The 22,300-nt window shown below is 46.1% G+C and overlaps 1 protein-coding gene across 3 annotated transcripts in view; it reads right to left on the bottom strand.

Annotated features, from left to right (window-relative positions):
• COL6A6 (collagen type VI alpha 6 chain) overlaps nt 1–22,300 on the bottom strand; it is a 336,531-nt gene that overhangs the window by 256,046 nt on the left and 58,185 nt on the right. For 2 of the 3 annotated variants that reach the window (XM_030206331.1, XM_030206323.1), the window contains exon 5: nt 17,024–17,632. The exons of the other annotated variant lie outside the window; for it this stretch is intronic. In XM_030206331.1, coding sequence (XP_030062191.1) covers nt 17,024–17,632 — 609 coding nt within the window. The remainder of the gene's footprint in view (nt 1–17,023; nt 17,633–22,300) is intronic. 3 annotated transcript variants of the gene reach the window in all.

The following is a 22,300-nucleotide window of genomic DNA, read 5'->3' as shown; positions in this document are numbered from 1 at the left end:
GTGATAATGTCCTCCACATGATTCTTCCCCCCACATATGATTTTTGTGTATTGGTAACCTTGAATTATTTTCCTAAAGTTATTCCTCTTCTCAAACCACCATCCCCGCACCGCTCTAAGCGAGAAGCCTTGTCCTTACCCTCCTCCGTTGCCACAGAGGATGAGGCGATTGAATTAGCCCTCCAGTATATTAACTCTACTTATCCTCTGACTAAAAAGAGACTTGTAGCCCTTTCTGCTACGGCCTGGATTCCAATTGGGGGCCCGGTAGCGGGTATTACTGAACTAGGTATGGCCACCCGGAGACTTCAATCCCTACTTCATGTTCTAGTTCATGAGCTGAACGTGGTAGTCAATGCATTGCAGGATCAAATTAATGAATTAAGTATAGTTTCTCGGTATAACCGTATGGGTCTTGACTATCTCTTTGCAGCCCAGGGTGGCCTCTGCACAGTGCTAAATTCTTCAGAGTGCTGTACTATTGTCATAAATAGGACGCATGTAGTTAGGCATGCCATGGATAAAGTCCTACAGTTGGCCAGCCTTAATGTGGAAGATTACCGAGGAGGATTAGACCTTACCTCCTGGTGGTGGTCATTGACCTCCTGGATACGTCCCTTGTTCATTTCCCTAATAGTCTTAGTTTTAGCAGGGTTGTTGTTTTGTTTCCTGGCCTCATGTGCTTCGGCAGTATGCCGTCGGACCTTAACAAGTAGGGTAATGGTGGTTCATAAGTCTATTCCTAGTTAGGATCACTATAATCTCCAGAGTTTGAGTAGTGAGACTTATCTCTGCATAAGCTGATTTTAGTCTCAAAGGGGGGAATGAGGCAGCCATGGGCATAATATATATAAGAAATCATATTAAGGGTTAATTCTGTTTAAAGGTGCTCAAATACTATTTTAAATTCTCAGTCCTGCAAATGAAGGAATGCAAGCTGGAGTTAATTACTCAATGTCTAGCTTGCCGAGCAAAAGGTTAGAAAGGTCAGTGAGAAATGAAACTCTGTCCCTTGTGAATGATGAATGCTAGCTCAACATCTGTATACTGTTAGGCATACTGTAGTTTTGTAAGCAGGCATGAGCCAGACATATGACATATTGTAGTTTAAAGAATAGGCTGAAATACTATTTAGAAGTGCTTAATATGTAGATTTTGTTATAAGGAGATAGCTTAGATATAGATATAGAGACCATTATAAGTATGTAGAATATGTCTTATAAGGATGCTTATTTTAGAATATGCTGTATTCTGTGTAAATTAATAAGTTTTGTGTCTGTGTAGAATGTCTGTTAAATTCTGTATTACTCTTTGTCTGCTGTTTGAGAGGTCAAGCAAGGACTGCAGTGAAGAGGTCAAACATGTGTTTTGACTTATCTGCAGTTCTGGCTGGTTTAATGTATAAGCTGATAGGTGAAAGAGGTCAGGACTAGTCAGCTCTCTTCTCCTTGATTAATTATAGGTAAAATGTAGGAATGGTCTTGAAAGTAATAACCCGATATGTATGCCATTAAGTAAGATTGGCCCTTGACCCCTTTAATGAATGCCAGAGTTTAGTTAGCAGTTAGTACTAGGAATATGAGAAATCAATCATAATAACATGTAAGAGACTGGAGCCCAAATGTCTGGTGTAAGGGGCCCCAGGTCATAGGTCAGTTTAGGATGTCTGGAACCTATGTAACTGATATTTGTATAGAGCTGATTGGTTGAGGCAAGGTAATCAATCTATTCCTTAACCAATTGGAGAGTAAGGGGGCTAGGCTAGGCTAGATAGAACTGTATTTAAGTGGGAGAAGAAGCAGTTTACGTCAGAAGGAGCTCAGAAGAGAAAGAAGGACAGAAGGAACAGACAGAAGAAGGAGAAGACAGCATAAGAAGAGAAGCAGCTGAGACAGAAGCCACAAAGACACAGAGAGCTGAGAGAAAGACACAGAGAGCTGAGACAAAGACACAGAGAGCTGAGAGAGAGACAAAGAGAGCTGAGAAAGAGAAGAAGAGACTTAATGCTGATGTTCTACTTTGTTTGCTGGCAAATAAAGAAGATTTCTCTCTCATTCTGGTGTGCTGTCTGACTCCTGAAGTATCATAAATTCATGCATCAATTCCTGCAACAATATTACACAGGTCCCAGGAAGGTGGGTGTGCAGACAAGGAACGGGGGAGACAGCCGGGGAAGGCCTCCAAGCCGCAGCCTAAGAGGCAGGCAAAAGAGGAAGCTATGGAGCTGGGCAGTGAATTGCAGCCAGTCCAAGGCCAGCTAGAAGAAGAGGCAGAATGGACGGAGGAGGAGGAGGAGGAAGAGGAGGACGCACAAGGGGTGAGCTGGGATCCGGAGAATCCAGGGAGAGGAGTGGTGGAGCAAGTGAGGAAGATTAAGGCCCTGGAAAAGGAGCTAGCAGAACTGGGGAAGAGATTAAAGATGGCAAAAGCCATGAGCAAGCTGGCCCCAGTAGAGCACAGGAGGTCATACCAGAAGGAGGAAGGGCGTTTGGAGGTGCTGATCCAAAAGAAGGAGAAATTGTTGATAGCAAAAAAAAAAAAAAAGGCAGAGACAATCCCTTGAGAGAACTTTATTTAAACAGGGAGAGAATGGCAGCTGCACAGTGCAAGCAATCTGAAGGATTTGCCTCAGCAGAGCTGGTGAAACACCAGCCAGTAAGAGAAGAGGTACCAGGGACCAGCAGTCAACAGAGAACTATATAATTCATGAAAGACTTGGCAAGTCAGTCTGGAGTACTCACAGAGCAGGAAGGTTCCAGAAACAAGGGTTGTGAGCCGGAAGCTGATGGCTCCTTAGAGTCTGCTCCACAACCAGGGAGAAAAGAAACAGGAAAAAAAGCATCAGTTAAATCCTTTCATATCATGGAAACTGAGAAAGGAGACTCAGGGTACAGTCTGTTTTCCAAACATATTGTGGCAGAAGCTGAGAGTGAGGAGGGCAGCTTACCCGTGGAAAGGAAAAAGGAAAGGACAGAGGAACCCGACAATGCAGAGCTCATTGGGAGACAGAACTCAGAAAGGCTGACTCAGGTGCCTGCAGTGAGCTTGATTGGAAAAACCGTTTGTTCTCATCAAGGAGGGAGTGCAGTGGTGCAGCTGGAACCTGAGGACTCGTGCCTTGGAGAGAAAGAGGGACAGGAGTATCAGTCCAGAGTTTAAAAAGGGGTTGGACGGTTTCCTAAAGGACAAGTCCATAAACCGCTACTAAACGGAAAAATCCACAATTCCAGAAATAACATGTATAGAAATGTATAGAATGTTTGTACATTTGGGAAGCTTGCCAGGTGCCCTTGGCCTGGATTGGCCGCTGTCGTGGACAGGATGCTGGGCTCGATGGACCCTTGGTCTTTTCCCAGTATGGCATTACTTATGTACTTGTGAAGCAGAGAAAGGAGGAGCTGGTTTAAAGCCTGGTTTGAGCCACGCGCGGGACCTGCCTTCTTCCAGAGAACAGAGTACAGAGAGTCAGGAGGAGGTGCAGGACATTTGGCAGAAGCAGCAGACCACTACTTCTTCAGCCTTGGCACAGATGGACAATGAGACTTTTGTAACAGATAAGGAGAACTCTGGGGAAGGGGTAGGGCTGGATGTGCAGAGGAAGGTTTTGTTGATGAATAATGTTGTGCAAAAGGAAGGTTTAGGAATCTCTGCAGAGCAGAGGGATATAAATGCAGGGAAAGGGAAGTGGGAGCGAGGGGGTAAATCCTTTGCAGCAGTTACAGGAGAAGGAGGGAGAGGGAAATGGGGGGGATTCTCGGGTAATGTGCCCAGGGAGGGGTTTTGGGGGGGTGGAGAGGCTGGGGGCAGGTGCCAAGGAGACGAAACATGGTACAAATTAGATGGGTGGGGGAGGGGGCAATGCCATCCAGAGAGGTAGTTTTGAGATTGGTATTGGGGTTGGGCTTTATCCCAGAAGACCTCTATGCGTGTATCCATCCAGTCAATATCCCTGAATATGATGCAAGTTTTTTCATGCAAAGAGGAATGGAGGTCTTCTGGGAAAAGTATGAAGGGGTATGGGGGAGGGGGAAGTGGAGAAATTATAAGGTTGTGCCCATTAGCAGACCTGACCTGGTGCAGGTGACCCTGCTAGTTAGAAATGAGTCCATTTCGGGGGTGGACCTAGCATTCTGGCTCCAGCGATACGCGGAATTACGAACCCCACTGGCGAAACTCCCAGACCCCAGTAAAGTATGGGCAGGGGGGTGGGGGGCTTTGGTCAGGCTTAAGCAAGTAGGGCAGATGGTCCAGCACATCCCTTCAGCAGCATTTATAGGAAGGGACTGTATCCTGGGTTTCTATAAGGGGCAGCCACGACAGTGTTTTAAATGTGGATCCTTTAGGCATTTTAGCATGTCCTGCCCGGTACTGCAGTGTGCCAAATGTGGTAGCAAGGACCATGCCACAGAGAATTGTGCCTCCATACGATGTAATCTTTGTGGGGGTTTGGGGCACGCGTTTAGGGATTGCCTGGAGGCTTTCCATAATGGAGGAGAGGGAGGTATTTCAGCTCAGGAGAAGAGGGGAGGAGGGGAGGGTTGCCAGAATCAGAATCAGGGCGCAGAGGTACTGAGTAAGGAAAGTGGGAAGGAGGGGAGAGGGGGAGAAGTAGGAGATAGAGGGAGAGAGGGAGCACAGGAGGGAGGGAAGGGGCAGGATGAGGAGGAAGAAGGGGGATGGGTGCGGGTCTCCAAAAGGCAGAGGGGAGCACAGGGGAAGGGGGGGGGGAAACAAGTCTGTTTGGGGAGGGAGGTAGTCCAAGGGCTAGAGGTAGGGAATCGGTTTCAAGGTTTAGAAGTGGAAGAGAGGGGGGAGGATGTAGAAGAAGAAAGAGGAAAGGAGGGGGGAGGGCAGCAGGAGGAGGGTGGGGTAAAAGGAGATTAGAGGGAGAGCCTAAGGGGAGGTGAGGGGGAAGAAGAAGGGGGGAGGATTTGGAATGAAGGGGGTTATTAGGAGGGAAGAGGGGGGAGGAAGTGGAGAAGGGGTGGGGGAGGGTAAGGAAGATAGGGGGACGCAGACATCGGACAGGAGCGAGGGTTTCCAGGAACAAGAGCAGGGGGAGGAAGGGGAGGCTGTAGAGGAAGTAGAGGAAAGGGAGGTGGAGGGGATGCAGGGAGAAGGGGAGGGGGTTCAAAGGGTTGCAGGGGAAAGGGAGGGGGGAGGTGAAGAAGAAGAAGGGGAGGAAGAAAGGAAAGGGGGAGGGGGGAGGACAGGGGGAGGGGAATTTGAATTTGGAGTTCGAGATTGGGCAGAGGAAGAAATGGAAATGGACGATGGGGGGCAGGCGGCGGAGTATGGGTTGGGACGGAGGGAAGAGGGCCAGGATGGGGTGGTACAGAGGAGCCATAACCTTGAATGATGGCAGGAATTCTGTTGTTCTTCGCCACACTAAATGTGGCAAGTGTTGCCTCCCAGAGGGCTCAAGTAGTGGCCTTTGATGGCCTCTCTGATTGCTGCAGATTGTTTTTTGCTGCAAGAAACAAGGCTGCAGACGATGGATGCAGTCAGGCGTGTACAGTGGGCCTGGAGATGGGAGGCCCTCCATTTGGGGATTAGCAGGGGAAAGATATGGGGGAGTTGGTATCTTTTCAAAACACATAGGGTAGTCATACAGAGGGTGGTAGAATTAGGCATAGGGAGGTGTTTGGTGGTGGATGCATTGTTACACGGGGTGGCGGTACGGATAGTTAACATTTATGGGCCACAGAGTAAAAGAGGGCGCACCTTGTTGTTTGGGAAAATTAAGCCATATTTGTACACGTCTCAGAAGGTGATATGGGGGGGAGATTTTAATACGATCTTGCGGAAGCAGGATAGTGGGGGGAAGGCGGCACAGGTAAGATATGATGGGGTACGGTTGGGGGGTATGATGAAGGGAGCAGGATTGGTGGATGTGCATATAGAACACTTAGCGGACAGGGAAGGGTTTACATTCACTAGGGGGTTTGCAGGTGTAGGATAGATAGGTTCTTAGTATGGAAGGGGGCCTGTGGGCAGGGGCCCCGTTTGGTGGAGGTGGAATTTTCTGACCACAAGTTAGTCTTGATAGCAGTTGGAGGGCTAGGGGCTCACAGGCCGGGACGGGGTCTCTGGAGACTCAACCTGAGATGGTTAGAGGAGGAAACAGTACATAAAGAGTATCAAGAATTTATTGAAGATCAAATATCGATCCAAGGTCTCTTCTCCTCGCCAGGGGAATGGTGGGAGGTGGTAAAACGGCGCACCAGGTTTTTCTTCATACAGCAAGCCAGAAGGAAGGGAAGGGAGATGACCCGGCTGGGGGTGGCGATTAAAAAACAGAGAGACTATTTGATCTCTCAGGGAGGGAGAAGGGAGGACATTGACACCCTACAAGCAGAGTTAGAAAAGGTGCAGTACAATAGGTATTCCTCGCTGAAGTACGAGAGGGATTTCGGAAAGTTGGTAAGCCCAGATCCCTTCGAATGCTGCAAAGAGAGAAGGGAGCGAAGGATGGTGAGTAGTCTGCAGGACATAACAGGAGTGGTGAGGGATTCAAGGGAAGAGATTCTGAGGGTGGTGGGAGAGCACTTTGAGGATTTTTTTTCAGATAGGCATTTAGATAAGGATAGAATGGGGACATATATCAAGGACACTCCGGGGGTGGGGAAAAGGGGGGCCCATCTTCAGGTCCTAGAACAACCATGGACCTTACAGGAGGTAGAAGAGGCCATAGGGGCCTTGAGGAGAAAGACCGCGCCGGGGCCAGATGGGCTCCCAGCGGAGTTTTACCAGAAGTTCAAAAACTTGGTAGCTCCGATTTTGTTAGATATTTGGGAGGTGGCATGGCAACAGGGTTCTTTGCCAGCATCCCTGGGAGAGGCAGCTTTAACTCTCCTCAGTAAAGGGAAAGATCCAGGGCTCCTGACAAACTGGAGGCCCATAGCACTGTTATACAGTGACCGCAAAGTCTTTGCCCATATGCTTTTAAAAAGAATGAGGCAGGTGGCGGGGGAGGTGTTGGCTCCCTCGCAAGGTTGCGGGGTGCCGGGAAGGGGGGGGGTACTTGAGGCAGCAGCATGGGTTCGGGAGGGCTTTGAGCCTAGCCGGGTAGATGGGGAGGGGAGGTTGATGGTCACCCTGGATCAGGAAAAAGCTTTTGACAGGGTCCAGTGGGAATTCCTATGGGGCGGGACCAGAGCTTGAGAGAACAGAAGGGAAGGCCGAAGGCGCGCGAGCGAAGAACACGCGCTTCGCTGCCGATGCACGCCGCCTTAACCCCGAGGATGGTACGCTTTTTAAATTTCAGAGGAGGGGGGTTCCTGGTGCTGGGAGGGAGGGAGGACAGGCTGGCGGCCTGATGCGTCTTTGGTTGGAGGGAGGGCGGGAGGCAGGCCTGGTGCTGGGAGGGAGGGAGGCAGGCCTGGTGCTGGGTGGATGGGTGGGTGGGAGGCTTCGTGCTGTGTGGTGCTGGGTGGGTGGGAGGGAGGGCTGATGCTGGGAGGGAGGGAGGCCTGCTACTGGGTGCTGCTGCTGCTGCTGGGTGCTGGGAGGGATCCCTGATGTTGGGTGCTGGGTGGGAGGGAGGGAGGCCTGATGTTGGGTGCTGGGAGAGAGCCCTGATGTTGGGTGCTGGGTGGGAGGGAGGGAGCCCTGATGTTGGGTGCTGGGAGGCATAGGCGGTTGGTGGCCCAACTGTTTGAGGAGGCTAAAGGGGGTGGGGTTAGGGGTGGGGCCAGGGGTGGAGCTTAAATCCATAATTGGCTGATAACACGCAGAAAAAATAAATAAATAAAAATAAAAGTCACAATTAATACCTTTTATTAAATTTAGATATTAGACATGTATCATATGTCAAAGAATAAAGTGGTTGCTCAAAGCATATTCTAACCACAATCGCTCAACTGCAAAACATTTGCACAACTTTGTCCAAAAACACACTCAGAACCTTACTGTACCAGAAATATTACACTGGGCAGACCTAATACACCAATATACCACCCATACGGAAAATGCAGACCGTCAACAATATGAAACAAGGGATCATATCATCACAATTCTCATGTAGAGCCACAAAACACCCTAATTCATGTTTAATGTGGGATAAAATGCCATAAATAAGTAAATAAATATAAACTTTTAATGTTGAGCACCTGATTTTCAAAGTGGACATATTCCAAACACTATAATGAAAATAAAATGATCTTTTCTATCTTTGTTGTCTGGTGACTTTTTCTGATCATGGTGGCCCAGTATCCGTTCTGCTGCTATCTGTCCTCAGTGCAGGTCAGGAAGTCATCCTCCTTAAATATCTCCCTGGCAACCCAGGACACCTCCAGCCAACCCCCCCTGCTTTCCCAGCAGTAAGGTAAACAAACAATAAACCAATTTTTACAACTGCTAGAGGGCTTTCACTGCAGCTCCTGCTGTGAGGATGGAGGTAAATCAACAATTTAATCCCCTCAGAGCAGCTGGACTCCACAGCTGATCCATTCTGTTGCAGCAGGGGGGAGGCTTAGCCTCTCTAAGCCTCTTATACCGGGCGCCTTTGCTGGGAGGGAGCCCTGATTTTGGGTGCTGGGGGGGAGGGAGCCCTGATGTTGGGTGCTGGGAGGGAGGGCTGCCTGGTGCTGGGAGGGAGGGCAGGGGAGAGAGGAGGGTGGCTGGACATGGGTGGCTGGAGGGGGAGGGTGGCTGGAGGGGAGAGGAGGGTGGCTGGACATTTGTGGCTGGAGGGGAGCGGAGGGTTGCTGGATATGGATGGAGGACAAGAAATGAAGAAGAAAGGAGGAAAGTAAAGAAACAAATGGAAAGGAAGCCCTGGAAACGGAGTTAAGAGGACAGATAGCAGCAGAATCGGATACTGGGCCAGCATGATCAGAAAAACAAAGTCACCAGACAACAAAGGTAGAAAAAGTCATTTTATTTTCATTTTAGTGTTTGGAATATGTCCAATTTGACAATTTACATCTGCTGTCTTATTTTGCACTGGGTATACTGGAGCTGTAACAGCTTACAGAAATGATTTATAATGAAAGAAAATCATGTTATTTTTTTCTCCTATACTAGTATAATATTTTCAATGATGCCTGTTTATATGCGCCATGGCTGGTGTAAGGGGTGTGGCTATCATAGGGGTAGGGTCATATGTGGTGACCCCGCCCATAATGAGTACCGGCACTTTGCGATAAATAATTCGATTTTGGGTTGCTGTTTGGCAGTGGCGTACCAAGGGGGGGGCGGTCCGCCCCGGGTGCCAGTGGGTGGGGGGTGCTCCGCTCCCGCCGCCTCCCGTGGCCATTCCCGCGGCGCCGCACATTTAAAAAACCGGCAAAGCAGCGTCGCAGGCAGCGCCTCGTGCCCTGCTTGTAAAAAAAAAAAAATCAAATCTCCTTCCTCCTTCTCCTCCTCGTCTTGACGTCTTGACGTCGACTCGGGCCTTCCAATCAATTTGATTGGAAGGCCCGAGTCGACGTCAAGACGTCAAGACGAGGAGAAGGAAGGAGATTTGATTTTTTTTTACAAGCAGGGCACGAGGCGCTGCCTGCGACGCTGCTTCACCGGTTTTAACGGGACTGAGGTGGGGAAGGAGAGGGGCGAAAGGGACTCGGGTAGGGGTGTTCAGAGGGGAGAAGGGGACTGGGGTGGGGGTCTCAGACAGGGGAGGGGAGAAGGGGACTGGGGTGGGGATCTCAGAGGGAAGAAGGGAAGGGGAGGGGAGAAGGGGACTGGGGTGGGGGTCTCAGAGGGGAAAAGGGGAGAGGAGAAGGGGACTGTGGTGGGGGTCTCAGACAGGAGAAGGGGAGGGGAGAAGGGGACTGGGGTGGGGATCTCAGACAGGGGAGGGGAGCAGGGGACTGGGGTGGGGATCTCAGAGGGAAGAAGGGAAGGGGAGAAGGGGACTGGGATGGGGGTGTTCAGAGGAGAGAAGGGGACTGGGGTGGGGGTCTCAGACAGGGGAGGGTAGAAGGGGACTGTGGTGGGGGTCTCAGACAGGAGAAGTGGAGGGGAGAAGGGGACCGGGGTGGGGGTCTCAGAGGGGAAAAGGGGAGGGGAGAAGGGGACTGGGGTGGGGATCTCAGACTGGGGAGGGGGAGGGGAGAAGGGGACTGGGGTAGGGATCTCAGACTGGGGAGGGGGAGGGGAGAAGGGGACTGGGGTGGGGATCTCAGAGGAGAGAAGGGGACTGGGGTGGGGGTCTCAGACAGGAGAAGGGGAGGGGAGAAGGGGACTGGGGTGGGGGTGTTCAGAGGGAAGAAGGGGGCTGGAACTGGGGGCTGAAAAAAGGGGCAGAGAGAGAGAGAGGGGACAGATCCTAGATGGAAGGGGGAGCGAGAGGGAGGGCAGACCCTGGATGGATGGGAGAGGGAGGGCAAATGGTGGATTGAAGGGGCAGAGAGAAAGGGCAGGCAGTGGATGGAAGGGACGGCAGAGAGGGCAGACACTGGATGGCAGAGAGAGAGAGAGAGAGAGAGTGAAGACAGATGCTGGATGGAAGGAAGACGGTGAAAAGAAGATGAGGAAAGCAGAAACCACAGACAACAAACTGTAAATAAAATATATTTTTTAATTTTTTTTGCTTTAGGATAAAGTATTGTAGATGTGTTAAATGTTTATAATAGAACATGTAGATAAGGTAATCTTTTTATTGGACTAATTTTAATACATTTTGACTAACTTTCGGAGAACAAAACCCCCTTCCTCAGGTCAGGATAGGATACTGTAACAGCACTATACTGTACTGACCCGAGGACGGAGGTTTTGGCCTCTGAAAGCTAAATGTATTAGTCCAATAAAATTGTATTATTTTACTTTCTATATTTGTTTTATTTCTATTTGTTAATTTGTAAAGTGGTGATTGGTACTTGTTAGGTTTTTTTTTCAAATTTACATCTGCTGTCTTTATATTTTGCACAGTACTAGGGGACAGTTTCTGTTTCTGTGGTGTTGCATTGCATGCAGAGTCTGGCATTGGGGGTTCAGTTTAATTTTTGTCTAAATAGAAAGTTTATGATTACTTATTCTATAGTGGATTAGGGTGTATCTGTGTTTGTGAAAAAGACATGGCTTTCAGTTGGCATTGACTGTGCAGGATCTACAATCTGTACTATTTTGTCTGGTTTCGTTTTACAATAGGTGAATTGATGTTCTAGTGCTCACTGTAGTGTTTAAGATGCTTTCCTTTTCCTTGTGTGACTCGTAGAAATGACTGCTTATGGTATGGTAGAATTGCTCTATAGGTCCTGAGTGTTTTGTATTCTCGGCATGCCTAGTACTGGATTTGGGGGGGGGGGGCGGTGTTCAAAAATGACCGGCCCCGGGTGTCAACTACCCTAGGTACGCCACTGCTGTTTGGCCACTCAGTCTCTGAAAGGTTCGCCATCACTGGCCTAACACATACGCCTCTCGTGGATTTCTACTCCCTAAGTGCTTTGCTGCTTCACTATTGCCTCTGTCCCCTATGCTGCTGCCAGCACTACTGCAAGTTCAAATGCAAGAACACGATAAGGAGTGTGCATGACTTGATATACGATTAGAAATTTGAAGGCAATGGGTGTCCTCCCACACAGCCTTCAAATTTCTAATCATTGTACATGAAGTCATGCACAGTGGCTCACTTCCTTTCTCTTTAGTCTTCTTATTCCATATGTTCCTTCTTGTACCCTTCGCTCAGCATCTCCTTACAGTGCCTTCATTTTGCCACATCTGGTTTGACACTATTCATCACTCCTGCTGTAGCATTGTTGTCCCATCCCTTTGGAACTCACTCTCAGCCAGGGGTGGACTGACAGTGCTCTGGGCCCCTGGGCAGTAAGGGTTATTGGGTCCCCCTGGGCACTGCCTGGGTCACCCATCCACAAACAACCGCCGCCCTCCCCCCCACACTAATGTGCCCTTCCTGGTCTTACCTTGAAGGACCATGGTGTCTAGTGGCGTCTTTGAGGGCAGGAAAGATCCCCACTCTTTCCTGCCCACTGCTGCTGCTCTACCCGACACCACCAAGTTTTCAAAATGGCTGCTGAGACCTCCTGCGGTTATCTCACGGGTCTCAGCAGTCACAAAGAAGTCTCAGGAGCCATTTTGAAAATGCAGCAGCGCTGGACAGTAGCAGCAAAGGGCATGAAAGGGTGGGGATCTTTCCTGCCCCTGAAGAGGCCACCAGGGCCCTTTAAGGTGGGACTGGGGGGCTGTAGTTTACAGAGGGGGGAGAGATCCTCTTGGCCTTCGGGCACTGCCCAGTTGCCCATATGGTCAGTCTGCCCCTGCTCTCAGCCCCCCTCAGGGCTGAATTTTCTTACTAGAAATGTAATACTGCCCTTAAGACTCACCTCTTTAAAAATGCATTTCCTATAACCTGATTTATTCTTTTCTCTTTCCAAAATGACTGTATCGCTTGTTACGACACACCTTTATGTGTTTGTCTACACCCACATTCCCTTTATATGTTTATCAATGGCTTTGTAATTTGAATTTGATTCTTATTCCTTTTGTGTGTTCCTGTTGTTTTGTATTTTATTATTTCTATTCCCTTTTATAATATTCTGTTAACTACTTAGACCCACATTTATATAATTTGTAGCATATTAAAAATACACTGAACCTTGAAACAGATACTTCCTGTTTCTCACAATAACAGGAAGTGCATGTTCTTGCATTTAAACCTGTAATAGTGCAGGGGGACGGCAGAGTACCACACTCTCACTGCTATTAAGAGTGAGCCAATGAAGCAGATTATTGGCACCACTGAGCTTTGGTGAGCTCAGCCAGTGCCTCATCTAGCTCATGTCTTATGCCAGCCCTGTCTCCTTTCACTCTCATCCTATAATCAATCATCACAAAGTCTCCCTTTCATTTCATGTATTTATAAACGGTCTATCTATGTATATCAAGGTCAAATACATCTGAAATATAAATAACTAATTTATCAACTAACAATACAAAGAGGGGTATAATCAAAAGGGATGCCCAAGTTTTCTTGGGGATGTCCTCACTGGATGGCTCCAGCAAGGGGCGTGGAAACCCGTATTATCGAAACAAGATGGGCGGCCATCTTTCATTTCGATAATATGGTCAGGGACGCCCAAATCAGCAAATTTAGCTTGTGTTTTAAGTTGGGTGGCTGTTGGAAATCAAGTACTGGTGGGGATGGGAACATCTTTCAGTAATTCATCCTCCTGGAGTAGAGGCTGAAGATCTTTTATGATTTTTCTTAATTTTTCCAGCTCTGGGTTGTATGTCACTATAAGGGGGATTCTGTCTGTGGCTTTTTTTTTTGTACTGTAGCAGATTCTCCCTGGGTGTTTTGAGGGAGGAGGCAATATTTTTGGAGATTATTTTGGGGTTGTAGCCTTTCCGTTCAAAGGATGCAGTCAGGATTTCAAGATGTCTGTCTCTGTCCCCTGGGTCAGAGCAAATACGGTGGTATCTTGTGGCTTGGCTGTAAATAATGGATCTCTTTGTATGTGAAGGGTGGAAGCTGGAGTTGTGGAGGTAGCTGCACCTGTCTGTGGGTTTCTTGTATATAGATGTTTGTATATAGTCATCGCTGATTGAGACCGTGGTGTCCAGAAAATTGACTTTTTCTGGGGAGTTGTCAATTTTGAATCTGATTGTAGGATGGTATGTATTGAAGGAATAGTAAAATTGTTTCAGAGTTTCTTCCCCCTCAGTCCAAATCATAAAAATGTCATTGATGTAGTATTTTAGAGGTTTGGTCTGGAATGCTTTGATGTTCCCATGCATATCTCCTATCCACCCCCACCCTGTTAGACTGTCACTGAAATGCTTTGATGTTTCACTTATATATACTGTCATCTACCACATTTGCTTATATCCGATCTGATGAAGAAGGTCAACCTTCGAAAGCTAATCAAGAAATGTATTAAGTTATGTCCAATAAAAAAGGTATCATCTTATTTTCTTTTCCATGGTTTATTTTGTTTTATTTCTATTGATTACCTTCCTAAGGAGGGGAAGCCAGTGCAGAGCAGCCAAGCGTTATGTGTGGCTGCTCTGTGCATGCCAAAGATGGCTTCATACATGCAGACAAGCTGCGTGTATAATAGCTGTCTACAACCTTAGAAAAACACAAGTCCAGGTGAAAACGTCCAAGTGCTCGTCAGGGATGTCTTTTTTTTTTTTAAGAGTATGGGTGAAGGCAGTCCTTCACTATGCCTCTGTCCCTGTGACGGCAGTTGAGGACGTCCAAAATGTGGATGTTTCTGTGAGAAGGATGTCCATGCCTTTGCTATGCCTCTGACACCCCCTTTATTTATTTGGATTTTGGATCACAAGTAGCAGCAATGGATGTACAATTCTAATAGTATTTTAGAAAAGAAACTGCTGATGTAGATCCTTTTTTAAAAATACACGGAGAAGGTGATTCTATGGGGACTTCGTGTAAAAACGAGATTTCTTAAACTTTGGGTCCCATTTCTGGACACATTAACTGTCTGGGTTTGTTCTGATGTTCTTAATGATTTAGAGGTCTAATTTGTGGCCCTGAGTTCCAGACCCCAACCATGCTGTTTTATCACATCCTTGTTGCCTGAGGTTGTTGAAGAGGGGTACGAGGATGGAGAGATGGGGGTGGGGGGGGAGAGAACTATATAGTTTAAGATTTTTGGCCATGTTGTTCTTGTAAATATTCAGCTTGTTGTACGCTTGGGATTTTGATATACCAATAAAGATATTCTAAAATAAAATACATGGAAGAATGCACATGTATGTTGAGGCTATGTATAGCAGGAGCAACCATTTTCCAACTGTCAATGCAGAAAATATCAGCATAGGGAACACCGCAACATACTTCAATTTTGAGGGGGATAAAAAAAACAATGGGGGATTAAACAGTAGACCTCCCTTAATCCCTCCTGCAAAAGATGCCCAAAATGAGCCTTCTAGAAAACCTATATGTGACCAGGAGCAGATGTAAATACTGATGTTCACAAATTAAGGCATTCAAGTGCATTCTCTTTCTGAAATGGGGAACATACCTGTAAATTTTGGCCCCTCCCAAGCCCCACCCCTTTCCATCTGCACGTAAGGCAGCTTTATGAGTGTAAACACCAGCTTTCTAAAATCGAAGATTCCATGTGTATCTAAGATGCATGTGTATATGGCAGTATTTACACATGCACACTGCAAGCAGGACATTTAAAATAACCACCATAATTATGCCAAAACCTAATATGCACCAGAAGATACTAAATTATACATTAAAATCCGAGGACTAAAATTAAACATAAGACATTACAAATAGGCATATCTGCAAACCTTTTCTAAAAGAAAGTAAATCGCTTTCCTGCCACAAGAATTGTGGACATGAGTTCTATATATATGACATATTAATAGGCCATTTTGAAGAATACAGAGGTGATCGATGGAACAGTACCATTTCCCCTGAAGCAGCAATAGCGAAACAGGGATTCCCTGTCTGCCTGCTATGCAAATGACTGATTTTGTCTGCAGATTTGAGATAGGTACATTGTATTTTATCATTGATTGGAACTGATGACTGTTTGCATCAGCAACATAGCTGATGAGTAATTGAGATTCTGTTCCAGTAATGCTAGAGCAGTTTCTACTTGATTGATAAGCCTTTTTTTTAAGTGGAGTTTTTTTTCTGACCGATAGCATTTTTTTGATGTCCCACCTTGGTGGAGTTGGCTGACGTGTAGTATTTGATTGCAGAGTCTTTTCTCTCCATATTTTATTTTATGATTGACTTTTTACCAAGCAAAGTAGAACTACATAGCTTGTGTTTTGAAACATTTGATGTGAGGTTCTATATTAATAGAAAAAACATGTGAACTTGTTATCTTTCCATTGAAAGAGAGTTGTCTCCTGTGTATTTAAGCCACAGAGTTATTTAAATGTCTTTATTGTGTCTCCCCTACTCCACCTTTCTTCCAAAGTATACCTATATAGACATTTAAGTCTCTCCCCATAATGTTCATAGACCCTAAAGTTACTTAGAACACAATCTGGATTTCAGTATGAAAAATATTTCGATTCTCTCCACATTTGGAAACATTCCCTTTAGTTTGGAAGTAAGACTGACAATGGGTTCCAATTTTTTAACAAATAATTTTAGTAAACAAATTACAACATGAGATCTAGAATAACTTTGGAACCTGCTTTGCTATAGTAGAAAGAAGAAGGTACTCTGCTGCATTTATCAATAAACCTCCATAATTTTGTTTTCTAACAAGGAGATACAATGTATCTCTACAATATCCGGCATGAGAAGAAATTGCATAATGGCAATTTAGCATGACCCCAAATCTCAGGAAAATACTACAGTACAGTCTCGATTAATCAACCTTTGGTAATCCGACAATCTGGCATATCTGACAGACAACCCCCCCCCCCCCCCCCCCCGGTGATGTCATTGCATTTATTTCTACTAAAAATCTTTGTTTTAGAAAAAGCACATGTACAGTAACTATGTTTTAGCGCTCCAAGTGGGAACTCTATGCCTTTGTTTATGCATTGTTTGAGGGGGTTACCCTTGTTTTCGATATTAGCCGACTTTTTACTTATCCAACGAGCCGGTCCCATTTACATCGGATAATCGAGACTGTACTGTAATTATTGGTGGCTCGCTTCAGTTCTGAAGACAGAGCCCATGTCTTTCTTACAGCGCCCCTGATAAGACATTGATTCTCTGAGGCTTTCACCGAATCAGGGCACTGGGAACAAAATCGGTTTCACAGAATTAGGGATCTGACAAATTTGGGCAAAACTGTGAAGAAAGCCAAAAGGTCAGGCTTCTTACATAATTTGAAATACTGCATATTTGCCCAACTTCACTTCCTGCAACTTGTAGAAGAGAAACGATTTCGCAGAAAACTTAGTTCGAACAAAAACTTGTGGAAATCACTGAAAGACTATTTCCCCTAACAGTCGAATTTAAAGATCAAGGAAACGTTCTGTGATGCTTTTTGTCTTTTTCTGGGTCACCCGTTCGCCTTCCTCAAACTGAAACTAGGCAGTGAGTGCTCATGGGTGCATTACAATGAACATGGCATGGGGACCGTAGATGGAAGGATGAAAGCACGCACCTTGAGACACCTGGTTGGTATGCCGCACTGCTTCTTCCACTGTGGTACAAAGCACCTGTACCATGCTTTGGGAGATGTCCTCCAGAGCTGTAAAGTCTGATACATTATATACATGCTTGTCAACAGGCTCACTTGCAATCTCCATCAGTTCGGATAAAACAGCATCTTTGATGCCCACGGCATACGTGGTGATGCCTGCCTGCTTCACCATGATAGTTGCCTCGAGGATGTTATCCTGCGTCTGACCATCAGTTATCACCACTGCTAGCTGAGGGATACCTTCCTTGGCTCGACTCCCTGCACCTTCTGTAAAGTGATTCTCCAACATGTACTGCAAGCTGAGTCCGGTTCTGGTGCCCCCTCCTTTATAGTTCAGAGCCTGTATAGACTTCAGAACTTCATCCTTGCTGCTGTAAGTATTCAGGAAAAACTCGGTCCGTGGTGAGTCGCTGTACTGGATCAGACCGATGCGGATTTTCTCTCTGCCCACATCAAAACTGCTCACCAATGTATACAGGAAGTCTTGCATCTTTTTAAAGTTTTCCGTTCCGATGCTCCAGGATCCGTCAACTAAAAAGACAAGATCGGCAACAGTGGCCTCTCTGCAAACTGGGGGAAAACATACAGAGATAAGTAAAATAGTTGTACGTAGGAACTTGGGGAAATGTTTTCTTCATTTGACTTTTTAAAAAATGTTCCTGTTCCACGGGATATTCCAATGCCAGTCAAATATCAACTGATGAAAGAAAGTGCCTAATACTAGTAAGAGAAAAGAAATTGGGTTTCAGATTATACAATATGATATGAGGGTGCAAGATTTGGTGTGAAATAATACTTCATTTAAATGTGTGTGAGTATGGGACCTATTCAAAGAGAGAAATCCACATTTCAAAAGTCTGATTGACCCTGAACTAATACTGAATCACACAGGATGAAAAACCCCAAAACATGCCAACAAATCATTTTGGAAGAAACCCAAAAGGAACAAACTGGCACACTGTGGAGGAATAGCCTACTGGTTAGTGCAATGGCCTGCAATCCAGGGGAACTGGGTTCAATTCCTATTGCAGTTCCTTGTGACTCTGGGCATCACTTAATCCTCCATCATCCCAGGTACAAAATAAGTAGCTGAATAAAATATGTAAACCGCTTTGATTGCAACTACAGAAAATTGGTATATCAAATCCCCTTTCACTTACTTTCTCCCTTCTGTTGTATTGGTTTTCCACTGAGGAAGATAATAATAGTAATTAAGGGGCCATGGGAAATTGCATATATGCGCTGCAGGCTCTCTTGCCGCGTGATAGTGACCACTAGGAGTGCAGGTTGGGCCAGATGAGCAAAAGCGTAATCTTCAAAATATTTGCATGGCTGCAGATTCCGTGGGCGGTTTTACGAGAGCTCTTTCAAAGAGAAACTGTCTGCACTGTTTCTGCTCAAAAACCAGCAAATGCAAAGGGACAATTCTATAACTGGGCATTTGGGAGGATCCTACCCCTATGATAGCCATACCCACATTAGTCACACCCCTTGTACCAGCCATGGCGCATATAAAGACATCACTGAAAATATTATACTAGTATAGGAGAAAAAAATAACGTGATTTTTTTCATTATACATAATTTCTGTAAGCTGTTACAGCTCCAGTATACGCAGTGCAAAATAAGACAGCAGATGTAAATTCTCAAATTGGACATATTCCAAACACTAAAATGAAAATAAAATGATTGTTTCTACTTTATTGTCTGGTGACTTGTTTTTCTATCCATATTGGTCCCAGTCTCTGATTCTGCTGCTCTCTATCTGTTCCCTTAACTCCATTTCCAGGGCTTCCTTTCCATTTATTTCTTTACTTTCCTCCTTTCTTCTTCATTTCTTGCCATTCATCCATAAGTAAAAGCTGGGTCCACCTCCATGGAATTGACTGGAGGAAGTATAACGTGGATCCAGCTTTTGCCTATTTTCTCCATCCATGTGCAGTTTTTCTCCTCTCGTCCCTTTCCCTCATTTCCATCCATGTGCATGTTCTTCTTTTTTCTTTCCTCCCCTCCATCCATGTCCAGCACTTCTCCTCTCTCCTTCCCTCCATCCATGTCCAGCATTTCTTCTCTCTTCCCTCCCCTGTATCCATATAAAGCAATAATTCTCTCTCCCCTCTCCTCCATCCAAGTCCAGCATTTCTCCTCTCTCCCCGCCAACCCATCCATCCATCCATGTCCAGCAATTCTCCTCTATCTCCTGCTCTCCTCTCCATCCATTTCCAGCATTTCTTCTCTCTTCCCTGCCCTCCCATCCATGTACATCTCCTTCCTCTATTCCCTCCCCTCCATCCATGTCCAGCATGCCTCCTCTCTCCACTGCCCTCCCCTCCCCTCCTATGTCCAGCAATTCTCCTCTGTCCCCTGTCCTCCCCTGCCATCCATGTCCAGCGATTCTCCTCTCTCCCCTTCCCTCCCCTCTCATCCATGTCCAATGATTCTCCTCTTTCCCCTGCCCTCCCCTTCCATCCATGTCCAGCGAATCTCTCTTCCCTGACCTCCCCTCCCATCCATGTCCAGTAATGTCTCTTTCTTCCTCTGCCCTCCTATCCATGTCCAGTGATTCTTCTCTGCCCCCTGTCCTCCCCTGCCATCCATGTCCAGCAATTCTTCTCTGCCCCCTGTCCTCCCCTGCTATCCATGTTCAGCGATTCTCCTCTCTCCCCTGCCCTCTCCTCCCATCCATGTCCAGCGATTCTCCTCTCTCCCCTGCCATGCCCTCCCATCCATGTCCAGCAATTCTCTCTTCCTTGCCCTCCCCTCCCATCCATGTCCAGCGATTCTCCTCTCTCCCCTGCCATGCCCTCCCATCCATGTCCAGCAATTCTCTCTTCCTTGCCCTCCCCTCCCATCCATGTCCAGCGATTCTCCTCTCTCCCCTGCCCTGCCCTCCCATCCATGTCCAGTGATTCTCCTCTTTCCCCTGCTCTCTCCTCCCATCCATGTCCAGCAATTCTCCTCTCTCCCCTGCCCTCCCCTCTCATCCATATCCAGCAATTCTTCTTCCCCCAGCCCTTCCTCCTTCCCTCAGCCCATCCTCCTTCTCCACTGCCTGCCTGCCAGCCAGTGAAGCAATAAAGGCTGCCAACGTCGGACTCAGCAGCGCGAATGGTGCAGGCAGCGATTGAGAGAGGCTGGCAGTGCTGGAGCGTCCCTCTGCGAGTCCCGCCTATGCAGAAACAGGAACTTGAAACAAAGTAGGCGGGATTCGCAGAGGGAAGCTCCGATGCTACCAGCCTCTCTCAATCGCTGCCTGCACCGTTCGCACTGCTGAGTCTGACGTAGTAGTAAGTAGAGGAGTGAGAGGAAGGGTGCAGGACTCGCCAGGGGGAAAAAGGTGCCAGTAAGCCAAACTGGTGCATACTGGCACAAAAAAAGCACTAGTGATAACAACCAATTATCAGCACTAATTGGCAATAATTATGGCCAAACAGCACCTAACTGTAGGCACCAGCATTTAAGCCTGCTCTTAGCAGACCTAATTACAGGCACCTGCAGTTGGGCACAGTTTATGCCTAAGTGTGATTCTATGAAGGATGCATACTCTTGGTAGAATTGCGCTAAGTGTGTTAAATTTTCGCACTGATTTTTAGGCGCTACTTATAGAATATACCTTTATGTGCATAAGTGTCAGTCACACCCATACACTGCACATGTATACACCTACCTGTTAAATACACACACACACGTAAGATATATGCATACTTACAGAATAGCGCCCAGGCAAAAATTTTGGTATTTACACATGTAGGCAGAATTTTGTATATGCATATGTGCACATATGCCACATTCTAATAAGTTCATATGCAGTCGGTGCATAAGAAGCCTGGCTCTTCCCCCAAGCCTTTAATACATAATGTGACTGATTAGTATGCACCACTCTGTACCTGAACTAGCTTGCAGCACACCCTGTAACGTAGACCAGTTCCTTATTTCTTGTTTAACTGTGCAAGGAACTTGTCTTGAGTTTAGCCACCCATCTATTTATCCCAACTGACTCAGTACCTCTGTTATTTGAATTTCAGTACTGTCAAATGTGTATATTTTTTATCCTGTTTCAAGGTAGTCCTGTTATTAGGTTTCAATTTTCTGTTTTCAAGTTTACCTAATTTACTGCATTTATGTTTATAATTGGTCGTTTTTACTATTGTTAAGCCGTTGACAAAACTGTAAGTTTTATGTTAAACTGTACCTGCTGTACACCACCTTGGGTGAACATAAAGGCGACTAATAAATCCCAATAAATAAATACATACATAAATGTTCATGAATACTTGATAGAATTAGTCTGCAAGAATGTCTATATACAATGCATCTGCTATTTGTGCCGGGGTGATGGATGCGTAATAACACACATACATTTGGATACTGGATGTACGCACGCTATGTTCCTCAACTGGCCTAAACACATCCACAAGAATTTCTCTGTTTCCTGTGACTAAAAGTAGGGGTGCTATGGAAATCACAGGTACTATTAGCTGTATTAGAATAGGCCTTATTTCAGTCAGGCCATTTGACCTGATAAAGGTAAACGCCTTAGTTTGCAATTGCCCTCTTTCTGCCTAGAATTGAAACACACTCAGTACACAGACTCCTACATTTATGAGTTTTTCCCACCACTTAGCCCACATAATTCAGCAGCTGCAAGTGTTTTAAGGCTCGTGTTGAGAACACAAATTTCAAACAGTTTTAACAGAGTCTTTATTTCTGTTTCAATTACTCACATTCAAGACTCAGCTGTTTTAATGCTTTTATTGTGAAATGTTTGCACATGGGATCCTTACACAAAAGTGTGCAACAGCGGCCAAAATAGCAAATAGGATGGTGAATAAGACCGGAAACACTATAATGCCTTTGTATCGCACCTTGAGTATTGTGTTCAGTTCTGGTTGCCGTATCTCAAAAAAAGATATAGCGGAATTAGAAAAGGTTCAAAGAAGTGCGACCAAAATGATAAAGGGGATGGAACTCCTCTTGTATGAGGAAAAGCTAAAGAGGTTAGGGCTCTTCAGCTTGGATAAGAGACGGATGAGGGGAGATATGATTGAGGTCTACAAAATACTGAGTGGTGTAGAACGAGTAGAAGTAAATCGAGTTTTTACTCGTTCCAAAAGTACAAAGACTAGGGGACACTCGAGGAAGTTATATGGAAATACTTTTAAAACAAATAGAAGGGAATATTTTTTCACTCAACAAATAGTTAAACTCTGAAACTCATTGCCAGAAGATGTGGTAACAA

Source organism: Microcaecilia unicolor, chromosome 1 (assembly GCF_901765095.1).
Source record: "Microcaecilia unicolor chromosome 1, aMicUni1.1, whole genome shotgun sequence".
Lineage (NCBI taxonomy): Eukaryota > Metazoa > Chordata > Amphibia > Gymnophiona > Siphonopidae > Microcaecilia > Microcaecilia unicolor.
This window is presented reverse-complemented; position numbering and strand designations above follow the sequence as displayed.